General features: G+C 37.0%; 1 protein-coding gene across 1 annotated transcript in view; it reads right to left on the bottom strand.

Moving 5' to 3' along the window:
- Positions 1–323: 323 nt before the first annotated feature.
- Positions 324–18,552, bottom strand: part of KCTD3 (potassium channel tetramerization domain containing 3) — a 48,601-nt gene continuing 30,372 nt past the window's right edge. Inside the window, exons 6-13 of the mRNA XM_061160034.1 lie at positions 13,657–13,744; positions 13,420–13,536; positions 11,390–11,560; positions 7,563–7,718; positions 5,913–6,009; positions 2,900–3,084; positions 2,682–2,814; positions 324–1,937 (exon numbers count right to left, since the gene is read on the bottom strand). Coding sequence (XP_061016017.1) covers positions 1,376–1,937; positions 2,682–2,814; positions 2,900–3,084; positions 5,913–6,009; positions 7,563–7,718; positions 11,390–11,560; positions 13,420–13,536; positions 13,657–13,744 — 1,509 coding nt within the window. The 3' untranslated portion in view covers positions 324–1,375. The remainder of the gene's footprint in view (positions 1,938–2,681; positions 2,815–2,899; positions 3,085–5,912; positions 6,010–7,562; positions 7,719–11,389; positions 11,561–13,419; positions 13,537–13,656; positions 13,745–18,552) is intronic.

Below are 18,552 nucleotides of genomic sequence, written 5' to 3'. Positions count from 1 at the left end.
TAGTTTTCTTACTTGCCCACCCAACTTTTTACATGAGTATAATAATGAGAAAAAAGGTTTAAGAGAGAAATACAATCCTTGGTAATACTGAAATTATGCTTTGTATAACCTTTTCCCTGACAATACAAGTTAGTCTTCACACATATAAGATCCTCCCTCTTCCCTTTATTATGCGAGGAAGCAAAGACATGAACAAAACCTAAGTACACTTTAAACAGGATTACTATTCCTTAAATAACTGAAAACACCTAGTCTTAATCATTTTTATTTGCCTTACTTGACAAATACAAGAGAATGTCTATGAAACCACTGGCAATGTAATATAAACTTTAAAGAATTTATTTTGACTTGACCCACTTATATTTCTCAGAATGGGAATATACACATTATTTATTCATCAATAAATGCTTAATGCTTTAAATTTACAATTACCTTACTTGCAGACATTTGAAAATCATTCCAATTAAATCAAAGTACAAAAGATTTTTGTTCTTATATTTAAAATAAAATTTCTATAGCAGCCAAAACCTTTAACCAAAAATTCAGAAGTGCAGTCTCTTAAGTTTAACAAAATGGCCACATTCTAATTTAATTATCTTCATTATTAACACAAGAAAAAAATATGGTGGCTCCTCAAACAAGGCAAACTAGTAACTGGTAGTTTTCCTTTCTGGGCACTCAAAACTGTCTTTATTTCATCTGTTCAAACAGTTGCTCCAACTTTAAAGAAAGTTTAAATGGACTTTTGACATTTAATATTGGTGATGCTTGCTAAGACTTAAGAACTCCAACAATGAGAATCAGAAAATGACCACAATTAAAATTATCCTAAAGAACTTAGTACTACACAGAGCAATCTGGTATTCACTAGTGTTTTTGAGTTACATATTTTTTCACAAACATAGCACCTCATGAAATACCTGGTAAACCACTCTGCAGTCACAGTAAGGGTTGGGAGATTAAGCTCCAAAGAGAATCATGGAACCCGTTTAACATAACATTGCAAGACGAAGCTCAGGCAAAATCAGCATAAGGAGTGCAGTCTGTTGATTCCCGCACTCTGAGGGGATGGTCATCTATACCGGGCACCATCGTATTGAGACACGGTATTAATACTATGCTTCCAAAATCCAGAGTAGATAAACATGGAAATGGACTTCTTTACAAATGATCTATTAAATGTGCCTGTAAAACTAAAAAAATTTTCCAAAAGGTCTGATGAGATATGGTTACTTTATCTCCTTAACCCAGGTAATTCTGTCAAAAAGATACTAAATGAAGTCCAAATTTGTAAAGTTTTGGTGTAATAGCTAATTGAAATCCAGTAAGAGTTTAACTCTCTTCTGAATAATAAAACTACTCACTCTGTTGAGTGTCACAAGCTGTACTCCTGACCTGAAGAATCACTTTTTTTGTGCCGAGGAGAGGGAGCAGTCTTTGTAGGAGACGGGGATGCAGTACCGGGTGAGTCAGTCCCCCCATCAGACGTACTTGGTGAAGACGCCAGGTGAGGGACTTTCTTTCTTCCGAGGAATCCTCCTCCTTCAAACCCTCCTTTCTTCCGTGACTCCACTTTATTTTCATTTTCATCTTCTGATGACCTTTTCTTGGATTCCAGAAAACCTTCAGCTAGTCTATGAACTTCCACTACACTATCTGATTCTCTCAAGCTTTTAACTTCTGTTCCAGGAGACTTCCTCTCAGACACATTACATTCCCCTGCTGCCCTCTTAACTTCAGCTTGTATTGGACCCAAGTTACCATTTTCAGGGACAGCTCTTTCTATGTTTCTGTTCAAGTTCACAGTCTGGAAGTCCCTATAACTGTGAAAGCTCTCAGTCCTCCTTGCTCTTGCTAACAAAGGACTTTCTCTGTAAGGCCTAATGGAACCATAAGTAGCTGCTTCGTGGATGGTTTCATGGTGCTGGAGCTGAAGACTGAAATACAAAAGTCACATGTCTTCTTGGGAATTTTCAGGGGCACATCTAATTAATTAAACTACCAGTTAAAATGTAAATATATGTAAAGAATATTACAATATTTATATATAAAAATGTATCTTAGCATGCTATATAAAAATATCTTAAGCACTCTATATACTGTGTGTATAAAATTAACGATGCAAATAATGCCATACATATATTCTCAATGAAGCTAGATTCCTGAATAGCTGAAAAAAGCTAGGGAAAAAAAAAAACCTTTAAAATCAATGTGGAACTAATATAGTTTCAGAATTTGGCCCTTAGTTCACATTTTGGAATTTTTCAAAAATATGGTTAACTAAGAACATACATGTCATTCTATTAAAAGTACTTAATGTTTAAGATTAGAGGCGTAATCATTTTGGTTACTATGTCCCTGAGACAATAGGAACAAAAGTTCCACATAGCCTCTAAGGGGACATGTGATTTTTCTAATTTCCTTTGAATGAATTCTTGATCACTTTAACAGACATCTAAATTGGCAGCAATTCACAAATAAGTTAAAGGGCGAAAAATGTTTCTCTATGAAAGGAAACATGCATGTAGATGAGAAATTTAGTAAAAAATTTTTTTAAAAATTGAATAGTGACAAAGTATGAATTTAAAATGTACTTTGAAAAATTTGGCTTTAAAAGATTATGTGATTACAATATTTCAGCCCATTTTCCAAAAAGCGATCAATTCAGTGCATGAACCTACCTAGAATTTGATTCCCGAAGACGGCTATGCTGAACCACAGAAGTTGCTGGACTGATATTAGGAGTAGCGCAGCGAGACGTGCTCAGGTCACACTGATCCAGTAATTTGAGTAGTTCTTCTTCAGTTGGACCACCTACATCTTAGGAAAACATACATCACTGTAATCATTTGCATCAAAAGCCTACCCTATGATGAACACTGTTCCTTAAGGAACCTACCCTTATCCTCACTTTTGTTGACCATATCCATGGCAGTGGTCAGATCCCACATCTGAATGCTGCCGTTTGTGTGGCCTGTGAACAAGTACCGCCTTGGCCTCGAGCCCATCCTGCTGGAACCTTCACATTCTCTTACTGTAAATGAGGATATTGTAGTACAGTCAACAGCTTGGATTTCGCAGATTCTGCAAAACATATTGTGCGGTTGTTAACTATGGAGAACAAATCACATTTTATAATTCAGACTTTTGAAATTAATTGCCTCTTTGCCAAGTTATAATCAAATATTCCATGTATATAAAACAGATTTAAAGGGATCAAAGAAAGTCAGTAAAATTTAAGCCTTGTTTCTTTGAACCTAGAGAAAAGGGTCTTATAAAACAACATATTAAGTAACTGAAATAAGACAAATAAATCAATTTTAAAAGAAAATTTAAAAGAGCCTTGATGGGAATTAAGCACTTATTCAAAAAGAAGTTACTAAACTAAAAAGGCATAAAGAAACAAAGCAAGCAGGCATGATACTGGAAAAAACATCTTGAAATCATTTAACATTTCTGTGAAAATTTTAAAAATCTAAAACCAGAAATGTACAGCTGTATGGAGATGTCTAAACAGTATCCTCCAATAGACTAATATTGTTAGTTATTAAATTGCTTTGAAGTTATTGATTTTTTCATAAAAGATAAACAGTAATCCACATTTGACAAATAAGAAGACCCAAGAAATAATGTAAGTGATGTGCCAAAGTCATAGAAAGGTTAACAAAATTGTACTTGATTGAAACATTTATCCCAGCCCACTTTAAAAAAGGAAAAAAAGATTAAGAACAATTAACACCAGGCAAATGCAAGGTCAAAAAATGAAGAGGAAACACAATTCTTATTAATGAGAGAGACACAGGCACAGAATATGAAGCTTAGTTAAGCTTCCCAGCAAGCAGGGAGTGGGAGGGTGAGGGGTAGAGTTGATTCCTGCAGTGCCCACACAGAGTGACAGAAGCTATCCCAGTCTCATTCCCAACCTCAAGGGAAAAGCTTGTAACATTTTACAACTGAGTTACAACATTTTACAACTGAGTGAAGTTTGTATAATTACTTTTGCAGGTATTATTCATCAGGTTAAAGAATGTGCCTTTATTAAGTGCTAGGATTCTTTTTTTTTAATCAAATGGTTGCTAAACTGTCAAATGTTTTTTCTGTGTTTATCAAGATGATCATTTTTCAATTTTTGTTAATGTGGTGAATTATTTTTCAATATTACATATGAACTGACAAAATATTTTTTAAAATCTTGATTCCTGTTTAGAACAACTACAGTCGGCTCTCCATGATATGGAACCCACACAGACAGACCGTATCATTTTATATATGGGACCTGAGTTGGTGGGATTTTGGTATCTGCCTGCAGGGGGAGGTTCTGGACACAGAGGGCCCACTGTCAATAAACATGCAGTCAGTGAAATCAGCGCACACCTTCACACCATGCACAAAAATAAACTCAAATGGCTTAAAGACTTAATGTAAAATACACGACACCCTAAAACTAGAGGAGAACACAGGCCGAACATTCTGACAAATTGTACAAACAACTAATAAAATGTTTTTTGATGTCAGTTGCCCAAGACAACAGAAATAAAAGCAAACAAACTGGATCTAATTAAACTTACAAGCCTTTGTACAGCAAAAGAAACCATAAACAAAACAGAAACAAAGCCTACAGACTGAGAGAAAATATTTGCAAGTGATTTGACCCACAAGGGCTTAATTTCCAGAATATACAAACAGCTCATAAAACTCAAAAAAACCAAACCAGTCAAAAAGCAGGAATACATAAATAGACATTTCTCCAAAGACATACAGATGGCCAACAGGCGCATGGAAAGATGCTCATTATTGCTGCTTATTAGAGAAATGCAAATCAAAACTACAATGAGGTACCAGCTCACACAGGTAAGAATCGCCATCATTAAAAATATCTACAAATAACAAAATGCTGGAGAGGGTGTGGAGAAATGAGAACCTTCATGCACTGTTGGCAGGAATGCAAACTGGTAAAGCCAGCATGGGGAACAGTATAGAGGTTCCCTAAACTACAACAAGAGTTGCCATAGGATCCAGCAATCCCACTCCTGGGCATATATATCCAGATGAAACTATAATTCAAAAAGATACATGCACCCCTACGTCCACAGCCACACTGTTTACAATACTCAAGACATGGAAATAACCTAAATATCCAGCGACAGATGGATGGATAAAGAAAATACTGTAGTTATACACAATGAACTATTACTCAGCCTTAAAAAGAAATAATGTCTTTTGCAGCAACAGGGATAGACCTAGAGATTATCATACTAAGAGAAGTCAGAAAAACAAATACCACATGATATCGCTTTTATGTAGAAATCTAAAATATGACACAAATGAACTTCCTTATGAAACAGAAACACACTCGCAGACAGACAACAGACCTGTGGTTGCCAAGGGAGAGGATGGATGGATGGTTAGTTTGAGCTTAGTAGATGCAAACTGTTTACCAGTCGCTCAGTGGTGTCTGACTCTTTGCGACCCCATGGACTATAGTCCACCAGGCTCCTCTGTCCATGAGATTTTCTAGGCAAGAATACTGGAGGTGGTTGCCATTAACTACAGGGAACTATATACAAAATCCTGTGACAAACCATAGTGGTAAAGAATATGAAAAAGTTGTGTGTGTATGTATAAAAAACAATCACTTTGCTGTAGAATAGAAATAATTACAGCAGTGTAAATCAATCGTATTTCAAAAAAATAAAATTTTTTGAAAGTACAGAAAGCCTAAATGTGTAAAAATAAACATATGATTTGGCTCTTTTAATTTTTCCTATAGGATAGCGTCCTTAGAATTACTTCCTCCTTTAAAAGATTTTACAAAGATTTTCCCTGCTCACTTTTACCACTGTCAACTTACTTCCCCTTTTGTAAGACAAACATTGACTTCTGAACACAGAATCTTTTCAGTAAAGCGTTACCTTTTCCCAGTAGATGACAGTCTTACAAACAGTTTATTAGTGATGGGAACAACTTTCTGGATAAACACCTGTTGATCATCTCGCTCTCCAAAAGGTCCTTGATCAGAAAATAGAAAACACTGATCTAAGTGTAAGTTGATGTTTTTTGCAATTTTTTAGATTTCTAATGCCTGGAACAAAAGTACTCAATAAATATGTCAATGCCACACCTTTCAGTTACACAATGTTATGTGTCAATTATATCTCAATAAAGTTGGGGGAAAAAATTTGTCATCAAAACTGTAAACTTTCAGTGCCTCTCATCACAGTGGGAAGTGGGTTCTCAGGGCAACTGTTAAAACTGACAATACTTAGCGGTTCTCGCCCTAAAAATACTAAGACGGTGGTGGTACAATTCTCATAAGCAGCTTACACTTTTTAAAGAGAACTATTTTGAAATCTTTACTGTGGGTACATATTCAGTTAATAGTTTCATGCCTAAACAATTCTAATGTACTCCTTATATTCCACCAATGCTATAAGTTCTGCCTATACAAGGTGATCTAGAAGGCACATTAATTAACGAACAGGTCCTATACAACTATTAAAAGTATGGTGGGTATAATACACATACATTACAGATTGTTTCAAATGGATCTCTGAGGAAAAGAATCTACTTCCATGAAGATTCTGTGTGTGTATATATGATGTGTTATGGTGTATGGAGAAACTGATTTACCTTTACATACCTTTTGCTAAAATCAGAACCTTTCAGTAGAGACATGCTATACTATTTCCTGATGGATGCCATCAAAACCACTCTCAGAATCTAAGAACATCAGCCCCTTTCCAGCTTCAAAGTTATTTTCAGGTTAACTATTAGCAACAATGGAAAAAAAGCATTTCAAGTTTCAAATGTGTATAGCCATCATGGCTTCTAATTATAAACAAAAGTGGTATTTGGAGATGGTATCACTTAGGAAATGCTAGTAAAGATGAAAAATCTGCTCTCAACTTTTTAACAATTAAAAATAATTTCATAATACAGATCTTCCTGAGCTTATGATGGGGTTATGACTTCCAGTATTGAAAATACCATTTAGTACTAAATGCATTTTTGACTTAACACACAGCTTAGCTTAGCCTAGCCTACATTTAATGTGCTCACAACACTTACATTAGCCTACAGCTGGGCCAAGTCTTCTAACACAAAGCCTACTTTATGATAAAGTGCTGAATACCTCATATAATTTACTGAATACTGGAAGCAAGAAGGAGAACGGCTGTGTGCATACAGACTGATTCTAAGCCTATCACCTGTTTACCCTTGCGGTCATGGGGCTGCCTGGGAACTTACCAGGCCTGCTGCTGCTGCCCAGCATCACAAGGGAATACGGTACCACACATCCCTAGCCCGGGAAAAGATCAAACTTCAAAGTACCGGTTCTACTGAATGACTATCACACTTTTGTACCATCATAAAGTCAAAAAATATCATCTGTATCATTTTTTGACTTTAGAAAACTTAATCAGAAAAACACACTAAGCTTCTGTTTTAAATAAGCTTAAAAGTGAACATGAAGAATTTATATTTAGAACTCTTTTTTTAGGTTCCTACTACCAGTAATACACTTCTTCAGCACTGCCTTCACTGTACTTGAGAATGCCCACCTATGTCATTCCCAGAGGAGTAGCTTCCGTGGCTTTCTGTCTCCTCCAGAGACAGGATCTTGAACGATGCTAAAGGAGTAGAACCCGGCTGAGTAGAGATCATTCCTCTGAACCGTGTCACTGTCCACGTTCGGACGTGATTATTGTCTGCACAAACTAGGAGAGAAAGAGAACACACAAGAGTTTTAAAACACAGACTGTAAGACCATCAACAAAATCACTTCTATAAACACATTTTAACTTTTTTCACTATGATCTACAATAAGGAGATCATAGCACATTTTGAGTGACAAAACAACTTACTTATCTTAAAATCATACTTTATCAGTACCTAACCAACAAAAATGAGGTAACTGAATATGGTTTACCTTGCTGCAAATATAAGGTATATACGTTAATCTATGGATCCTTATAAAAGTAGCCTATAGGGTATAGATTTAGAAAAGGTTAAAAAAAATTTAAGAGAGATGTCGACTATTTTCTGCTCTGTTGCTAAACTACCCTGTAGACAAGTTGCCTGCTTGATTTTTTCCAACCATATAAACGGTTTCTGCTTATGTTACTCAGATATTAAACAATCAAGACCAGGAGTTACTGAAAATTTACTGGCACAAATGACATTTGTCCAAAAACTTGTTGCTCATTCAGTTACATCACGGAAAATTAAGATTTCAATACTAAAGTTGAGAATTATTTTTATATAAGTCTGTATATAAGAAATATATTCCAATTAGCTGAATTTATTTTTCTGTAGTAATAATATTAAGCAGTTATATACTGAGATATCTCCAAATAAGTAATCTGTTTCTGTTGGTTTTGTCTGAATAGATACCCTATTAAAATACATAATTCTATCATTAATGCAAGAACTGTACTTTTGTTGCATGCTTTAATAAAAAAACTTACTAACTTGTCTTTTATTATGAACTCATCAGTATACACTATGAAATTATCCAAAATTTCTTTTATACATAAACACATTTCCTCCTGGATAAGTGGCACAGTTGCACATTTTAAACAGAAATTTAGAAATTAATTTTAGCAAACAGCAGTAAGAATAAAAAACGTACATATCACTTATACAGCAATATTCTCAATTCTTGGAATGCTAGTTTTCTGGTGAAAAAGAAGACATTTAGTTCTAGGCTATTTAATCGGGTTCATGGGAAATAGTTTCCTGATTTCATTATTAAACTTAAGAGGATTCAGAAAAATAACTGAAATACTTAGCTGACTAAAAAATGCAGTTGTGAAATGTTAGTATGAATCATCATCTAACATTTGTTTACAACATTGAAACTGACACTAAGGGAAACAGAACGTCATTACATATCTGTTCACATCCACCAGGTGGCGGAGTAACAGCTGAGTATGTATAAAATACCCCAGGTGTTTGGCTAAACTGGGTATTTTTCTTGACAAATTTAAATTTCAAAGCTATACAAATATTTGTTAAAATACAAACTTAACCAAGTAACTCTTAGACAACACATCCAACACTAACATTACCATTAAAACAGCATTAACTGCTCCTTAGTGTGTTGCTGTCATTTAAATACCAAAACGGTCTCGCAAAGAAAAAGTCTATTTTTCTCACAGGATCATATTGCGTCGTTTCATTCATTTATTCACAAGAACTGAGCTAAGTGCTGAGGACAGGGTGGAGAACAAAAGTTTCTGCTGCTATCAAAAGCTGACTGGACAGAGGTCTGGCTGGTTTAGACAGAGTGGCCAAGGAGGCCTCATGAGGAGGAGCTTGCAATGGGAACCTTGAACGTCAAGGAGAGGCAGCCAAACAAGTATCTAGGACAACACATTTCAAACAAACAGAACAAGGTCAAAGGTTCTAAGGCATTTTTAAGAAACAGAAGAGCCAATGAGCTAGGGTTTCACTCGCAATAAGAAAAGTGACAAGGGGGGCTGAGAGAAGAGACCTGAAAGCTAAGCAGGATCCAGAACAGGAAGCGCCATGTTAATTTATTTATTCTACATACAATAGGAAGCCAACGGCAAGTCAGATCTGGTTGCATTTCTAAAGACACTTCTGCCTGCGGTGTGGAACATGACACAGAGAGCCAAGACAGAACCTGGAAAACTGAGAGGTTCAGCACCCCAGGGCAGAAATGCTGACTCGCTACCAGGCTGGCAGCCATGGACACACAGTGAAGTACTCAGACGTGATGTATGCTGAATCAAAGAAACGGGGCTTACCGATGGGTTCCATGTAGTGAGGTGGGAGGTGACAGAAGGGGAGGAATCAAGCCTGATTCCTAGATTTTCAGCTTGGGTATAAATGCTCAGTGATACTGTGTAATAAGATGGCTTTTGAGAGAGAAATCAAAAGTACCATTTTATTCACTGGGTTAATTTAGAGATGGCTTTTAGACCTACAACCAAATCCTAAGGACAAGCACTGTATATACAAGTCTGGAACTCTGTGGATGGTCACAGGTGGAAGGAAAGTCTGGAAGTCACCGGCATATAGATGATAACATTCAAATCACCAGGGAAAGAAAGAACAGACAAAGAAGAATGGAGAATCTAGAAAAAGATCTAAGGCAAACTAACACTTAGTAATTGGGCAAAAGAGGAAGAACCACCCATACAGAGTAAGCAATTTCTCAGTGAGGCAGATGTTAGATGAGTACTGCTTTATGAAAGATTTAAAAAAGAGATTGTTTCGGGAAGGCATCATTACATCCAAAACAGTGAGACATTCAATAAAAGCACAGTCATCCATCCATCTGCCCTTCTACCCATTCATCCATATATGGACAAGGTATTTCAGCTCCATTTGATGTTTAATTACTGAAAGATGCATCACCTTTTTATATCAGGTAGTCTTCATATAAACAAAGTTGATATATGAAAATGATGTTTATAAAAATTTAAATTAGGCAGGAACTGATCTACAAAAGATTTAATGCAAAATTGTTTTATAAATGCAAATGCTAATGATATACCTGACAATTCAATTTTTTACGGTCTTTCAGAAATTATCTATCATATACAATAATTTCACTGTGGAATTTTACTTTTTGATCATTTTATGTTGTGTCATCCTAATTTTGCTTTAAAATCTGTAACTAATTTTTTAAATATCAAATTGGTATCTAAAATTTTAAAAAATCTATGCCTATACAGAATAGAAATTCCTTCAATCATGTCTGACTCTTTGTGACCCCATGGACTATACAGTCCATGGAACTCTCCAGACCAGAATACTGGAATAGAGAGCCTTTCCCTTCTCCAGGGGATCTCCCCAACCCAGGGACTGAACCCAAGTCTCCCACATTACAGGCAGACTCTTTACCAACGAAGCCACCAGGGAAGCCCTCTATGACTATGAAAAACAATAAACCCACAGCTGTTATCTTCTTCACACGTCTTTATACATTTTCTAATTTTTAACAGTAGTTGATGTTAGACTACCAACATTCCACTAACTTTAGCATTAAACCTTAAGACAATACAACCAAATTTATATTAAATTCATACTTAATTTCTCTAATAAAAAATTCTTCTCAACAAGATTGAGAAATTTTCTGAAGCAAAACATGCCATAAGAACAAACTATTAAAATAGAGAGTAAATAAAAGATGCAATGCCTTCTAAATTTATGTATACTACAGCCAGACAAGATCAAAGAAAATCATATTTTCACAGTATTTCTTATTAAACTTTTCTACCATTTTTTTTTGGTATGCCTATACATACAACACTGCTTTTGTATTCTTTTAATCTGTAGGAGTCTAGAAAATTATACCCAAGGCAAGGTGGTTTCATGGAGGCAGCCCGCCTTACCAGTACCAATAAAATCACTTCACCTGATACCAGATGCTTCTCTGACAGCATGATCTTTGTGACGGGGCTTCGGTGAACAGTGAAGGTCTGGAAAAGCTGCGGGCCTGACCCGACCGTCTCTGGGTGCTGCACGATGACGCGCACCGCCCCAGAGCTCGTACCATAGGCAATCTCGATCCAGTTACCACTGACACCTGCACAGAATCAAAAGTGGAGCGGTGAAATTATAGGAGACGATCAACAGAAAGCTGCCCTTGCAAGTGCTCCCTGTGACAGAAGAGGCAGAGCTGGGTTCAGCACTTGTATCGGCCCAAATCCAGCTCAGCACAGAAATCTCAAGACTTCTCTGACCGTCTTAAGTGCCTTAGTTCCTTTATAAACCGATTCCTAACACTCACTCCACTGTACTATGTATTAGATTCTATCACAGCAACTGTAACCCCTGTTCTCTATCTACCACTACTCTTTATTGATGAGACTGAATCATAATCACTTTTAATCTAAAACACCTTACAGAGTGCCTTGCCTGAGACATAGCAGGTACTCATTAACTGCTTAAAGAATAAATCTAATATGCTAAGAACACCATTGATACAACACAGCATTCCAAAAGTAATGCTCCATATGACTTCCAGCTTAGAATGACCATCTGTTTTACTTCCGCTACAATATTAAATCTTCTCTTTGTGTAATCAAGTACTGTAATTACTTGTACATATACAAGTAATATGCTCTTAAACAGTTTCAAAGCTGTTAACTAGGGAACAAATATACCCATTACACTGCTGACATCACACTTACCTATGTTGTCTCTTTTAATTATGTACAAGTATCTCATCATGTTAGGTTCATCTATGGATTTTTTTCTCAAACAGGTGCCCAGATTCCATCACATATTTAAAGACAGAATGGAGTTCAGGGATCGATAGCCTTTCAAAGCTTCACAGAGAACCTCTTAACTTTAATAGCTGTTGTTTCTGATCAACCCAAAAATATTTGAATCAAGGGAGAAAGGGCAGCCTATGGAAAACACTTCTCAAAATTTAAGGCAATACACCCTCATGTCTTAAAAGAAGATATTGCCACCACAAATTTTTTTCTCCCTTTTAAATTAAATTGCAGGGGTTGGGGGGAGCATACTTTATTCTAGAGCAAGGGTCAGCAAACTTTCTGTCAAAGGCTAAACAGCAAATAGTGTAAAATCTGCATGCCAAACTGTCTCTGTGACAACCACTCACCTCTGACACAGCTGCACAAAAGCAGCCAAAGACAATAAATAAAACTATCAATGAAAAGAACATGGTTTGCTGACTTCTGTTCTGGAGCAATAGTTTAAATTCTACCATAATTTCAATCAAAACTGTCTGTGTACACCAGAATATTTTTCTTTCATACAGAAGATAATGATTTCTTACAATCAATTTAATAATATGATTCTACACAAGTAATACATTCAACCTATTAACATTACTGGCCACATGTATTTCCTAGAATTCCTTTCATTACAGATAAATTTTCAGTTCCCCATTTATGTTTATCCTTCACTCTAGAATACAAAAATTCTTAATAATTTACAGAACTAGTTTGTTAATTTCACTGCAATGGCCTCTGAAAGAGAAGTTATGGATACTGATGTTCTCCGAAACTTAAATTTGAAGTTTCCCAGAGAAATAAGCTTATTTTCCAAGAGATTAATAGTCTAAAAGCTTCTGTTGTTGTTGTTAAAAAGATAAAGCTCTTAATTTCAAAATGAAATCAGTGATCATAGGAAGGTAAATGTGAAGGTAAGTTTTAAAAATAATTCTAGTTATTATCATAAGAATTAACAATACAATTCAGAAGAAGAAAAGTTCTAATCTTCCACCCCAGAGTATGTTTATCGGTTATGTTTGATCTCAGTCTAAAACCAAACATCGACTTCAGACTAAAAGAGATGAAATCCTATCACTGCAGTTTACCAAAACAAAGGACCAGATTAGTATTAGAATAAACCAATGAATAAACATACATAAAACAACATCAATAGCTTATAATAATTTTGCTATGCACTAACTTGTTTTGGGTGTGAGGTAAACACTCAGAGCAGTAATAGCATCATTTGAGGAATCATGATAAAGTTCAGTTACAAGAAGATCATTATCCTTCATTCGCAAAGGGAACTTCTGCATATCTAAAAAGTAAAAATAGTATGAAAATAAATAGTAAATCTAAAACTTAAAAAAATTCGTATTTTATTTTCATTTAAAAAAGTCATACTAAACAGAGCCATACTAAGTGTCTGACCACTTACCTATATAATATATTGATCCATTGTTACATCCCAGCAGAAGGAATGAGCCAGCAGTGTCATAACTAGTTATAGGAACAACGTCTTGAACCTGATGTAGTGAGAATACTGTTAGATGTCAGATGTTAATTACGATCTATATTTTCTGTTCAATTTCCTCAAACTTTTTTATTCTTGCAATAAAGAAGATACTTAATTAGAGCTTAGAACATGGACTTTCTTTACACACACACACACACATCCATGGGGAACTCTGAAGAACCACCAATAGAGTCCCCTTTAAAGCTTCTTTAAAAAAAAAAAAAAAAAACTTATTTCCAACAGCAGCACTTTCCTTTCAGAATTTAGCTGGCTTATCTCCATTTTCTGCACATGAGCATGAGGTCAGAGCACATACTAGGACTAGAAAACTAAGTCTGACCCAGGCCCCTTTCTCCTTTCTCTCTCTCAAATAAGAGATGAAATGACCTGCCCAGAATTAGAATCAGAAAACAGATCAGCCAACTTCCAGATAGTACTTGCTCCCTTGATACACTGTCATTTCTTCGAAGAGGCAGCATTCTCTATCTCCCCCTGAAGACTTCTCTATTTCCTAGGAAATGGCCAACCAAGTTCTCAGATGCTTTTGCTTTTTCAAGCACTAGAATTAAAAAATCAGTTTTCCAAGCAAATCAGGCTAGTTACAAATTAATGAATGCTTATGTTTGTGCTAAGAGAAAAGCAAACGGCATGATTTTTACTATAAAACAAAATAAAAACCAGAAAGTCTTACTGAGTACTGGCAGTAAGATCAAACTTAATTGCCCTTATGTACAGCCAGACCAGGCATGCATGTGTAACTTTACACACTCAACATCCACATTATACACTTTTTATGTACTAGGTATCATCCAGGTGAAGAGGTACTGGAATGGATAAGGGGTATGAAATACTACTTCTGCTCCGTAGGAGCTTAGAAACTCATGGGCAAGAAAGAAAAAAAAAGACAATTACAATGTGACAGGCACTAAAATAGGATGTGCAATACAACCATGGAGGAAGAAAGGATTCCTGTTCCAACTCCAGTCCAGGGAGAAGGACAAAGATCAAGGAAAAGTTCAAAAAGGAAGTAACGCTTGAAAACAAAACAAATAAATAACTAGGAGTTAGGCAGAGAAAGGAAAAAGGCACATGTCTGAAGAACAGCAAGTACAGCACAGAATCTACCAATTCTAACTAAAAACCAAACTTAAAAACAACTAAATCTTGGAAATAATGACTCCTATAAGCTGTTCATGTTCACAACCCTAATTTCTGTGCATACTTTCTGGTGTCATGCTTGGTTATAAGTCAGACTAGCAATATCTCTGCAGAGATTTGATGGCCACCCTCAACCCCAGGTCAGGTTTCTGTTTTAGAGCCAACAGGTTCAGAGGAAGGTAGTCACTGAGAACTCTTCCGTGATGGGTCAAGAGGTCTGAAGAAAGGAGGGGAGGCTGCTTCACTGATGTATCTTCTTCTATCAACTGTATCTTTTTAGCTCAGGTACTCCAGAAAGTGCTTCAGTTCGACCCCAGAGTCTTCACAGTCAGAGGATGGGGTAGATAAGGCCATGAGATTCCTCTCTCTCAACCATTTTTCAATGAAAGGATGGCAGCAGCCTGGAGCTTTCCCAGGCACATCCCAGACAGACACTTGACCTCCTATTCTCTGGGAGGGTGGGCTCCAGGATTAGAGCCTTCCTAATCCTGGAGCAGTGACGACTTTCTTCTTCTTAGGCTCTAAAATCACTGCTGATGCTGACTGCAGCCATGAAATTAGAAGACAACTGCTTCTTGACAGGAAAGCTATGACAAACCTAAACAGTGTGTTAAAAAGCAAAGACATCACTTTGCTGACAAAGGTTCATATAGTCAAGGCTATGGTCTTTCTAGTAGTCATGTACAGATGTGAGAGGGGGGATTGGCATGGGGAATACGTGTAACTCTATGGCTGATTCATATCAATGTATGACAAAACCCACTGAAAAAAAAAAGAAAAAGAAAGCTGAGCACCAAAGAATAGATGCTTTTGAACTGTGGTGTTAGAAAAGACTCTTGAGAGTCCTTTGGAAAGCAAAGAGATCAAACCAATCAATCTTAAAGGAAATCAACCCTGAATATCCTTTTGAAGGACTGATGCTAAAGCTGAAGCTCCAATAACTTTGGCCACCTGATGGGAACAGCTGATTCATTGGAAAAGACCCTGATGCTGAGAAAGACTGAGGGCAGGAGGAGAAGAGGACAACAGAAGATGAGATGGTTGGATGGCATGACTGATTCAAACGACATGAACCCGGGCAAACTCCAGGAGACAATGAGGGACAGGGAAGCCTGGCGTGCTACAGTCCCTGGGGTTGCAAAATATCAGCCGTGACTTGGTGATTAAACACCACCACCACCAGCTCTTTCCCGGCACCCCGATCACATCCTGCTCTTCTTGTCATGTCCACCTCTTAGCACAAGGAGAACAGAAAAAGCAGAGGACACGTGAAGTTAGGTTACAGAGGAGGTGGTACCAAGATCTTCTCTCCCAGCGTAAGCAAGGAGGCAGTCAAGAACCTGAGAAATCACACTGATCGGTACATGTGATTCTGTCATGGTGGTCACAAACCTAAGGTGGAAGGGAGTTTTCTCTCCTAAGGTAGTTCAGAGATTATCATTAATGTCTATGCAAAAATTTAAATGATTTACATTTTGAAAATAATCAGTCTATCTTCTCAAGCAATACTAGGCCCGTTAAATCTTGTAACCACAATCTCTGCCTGGATAATCATTTTTTTAACAAAATGTTTTAACTTTCATCCACTACTTTTTAAACACTTCTTTAGATTCACCAACGTATCGAGAAATGCCTTTGCTAGTAACGTTCGCAGTATTCCACTCCTTCCTCTTCTAAGTAAAATAACCTTATCAAAGGGCATTTCTTCAGCAGTCCTTCCACTGAGGGTTGTAAGTGACAAAGTCTTTCTGTATTATATGAAAACATCTCTCATTCATGTTTGAATGACAGTTTTGCTGAATGTAAAGTTCTCGGTTGAAACTTATTTCCTCAACTAACTCGAGAATAGCCTACTGTCTTCTGGCTTCTACTGGTGCTCACGAAGAGTCTGTTTTACATCTGACTACAGTGTATCTGGGAGCTTCCCTGCTGGCTCACACAGAAAATAATCGCCTGCAAGGCAGGAGACACAGGTTCAATCCCTGGCCTGGAAAGATCCCCTGAAGGAGGAAATGGCAGCCAACTACAGTGTTCTTGCCTGGAGAATTCCATCAAGAGAGGAGCCTAGCAGGTCACAGTCCAAGGGGTCGCAAAGAGTCAGACACAACTGAGCGATTCTCTTGTCTCTCTAATATACACACACACACACAATGTACCTGTCAGTACTCTATGGACACCTTTTGATATTATCTTCTATTACATCACAATGTGTATATTGATTCACAATGTGTGAATTTGATTTTATTCAGCCTTAATGTGTTTCTCTAATCAACATAATCATGTTTCTCTTTAATTCGCCAAAACTGTGAGCAATTATCTTTTCTAAATCCCCCCCATCTCCACTATTCCTTTCTGAAAGTGATTGGCTCATTTCTTCTTTTCATATTTTCTACTCACTTTCTGCTTCACTGTGAATGATTCTCTCAGATGCATCCAGCAATCCACTGTCTTTTTATTTGTCTTTCCGTTTAACACCTTAAGTTCAGCAGTCCCTAACCTTTCTGGCATCAGGGACCAGTTTTGTGGAAGACAATTTTTCCACAGACTGGGGCTGGTGGGAGGGATGGAGAGGGTTGGCTCTGGGATGATTCAAGCAATTTGCACGTTACTCCTAATCCAAAGGCACCACAGATGTGACAGGAGGTACGGGTCTGCAGTCCGGACGCGGGGGACCCCTGCACTGAGTAAGTTTTGTTTTGAATTTTCAATGGCTTTCAAATTTCCACTGTTTTATTTTGCTTCTTTTCTGACTGTTCCTATTCATTATAGTTTAGTCCTTCTTTCTCGTTAAATAACTTTAGGAATTTACTCAATAGTAGCTAATTGTTCAATTATGTTCAGCTCTAGGGAACATTTGTACTCCTGCCTACATTTGATGACTTTCCCGCATTTGCTCTCATGTGTAGTTTACCAATTTAGGAAGGTTATGGGCTCAGTTTCAATAGGAAATCTTTCTTTCCTGAAGTCGTGTGTGCCATATCTTGTTTGGCTTAATGTCCACCTCTAGAAATGTACATGACCCTAGCCAGTTCTATAAATTTCTCAAACTGGAGTTCCCCAAGCACAAAGACTCCTTGTGCTTTCAATTCATGTATTTGCACTCCCAGTATGATTGCGGCCTCAATTTCTCATTGATGGTTTTCTCCTGCACTACCTTTCCCAATCCAAGATATGGAACACATACCAAGTTTTTCTATTCCAAAATTATTAAGCAAAATTTTCCCAGTCTTCTTCTCAGGGACTTAGGCAGATTACCAAAGCTTCAGCTTTTTGCAAGAGGCTGGATTTACACTGTCCCCTGAAGCCATGCCTCTTTCTTGTTTCTGGTGGAATCCCAGAATCCAGAGCCTTGACATGGATATGTGGTATGCAAGTATGTATAAAGAAACAAATAGCAAATATAATTCAATATCTGATATTAATACAATATATGCCATTTAATATTTTTACCCAATATTTCTGTATGTCAGTATTGGCGGGGCCAGTGTCAGCTGATTTAGCATTGTACTGTAAATCCCGATGGCTCAGCAACTAAAGAATCTGCCTGCAAGGCAGGAGACGCAGGTTTAATCCCTGGGTTGGGAAAGTCCCCTGAAGGAGGAAACGGCAACCCACTCCAGTATTCTTGCCTGGAAAATCCCAAGGACAAAGGAGCCTGAT

This window comes from Dama dama, chromosome 14 (assembly GCF_033118175.1).
Source record: "Dama dama isolate Ldn47 chromosome 14, ASM3311817v1, whole genome shotgun sequence".
Classification (NCBI taxonomy): Eukaryota; Metazoa; Chordata; class Mammalia; order Artiodactyla; family Cervidae; genus Dama; species Dama dama.
Note: the sequence above shows the minus strand (reverse complement) of the source record. Positions and strands in the feature narration are given on the sequence as shown.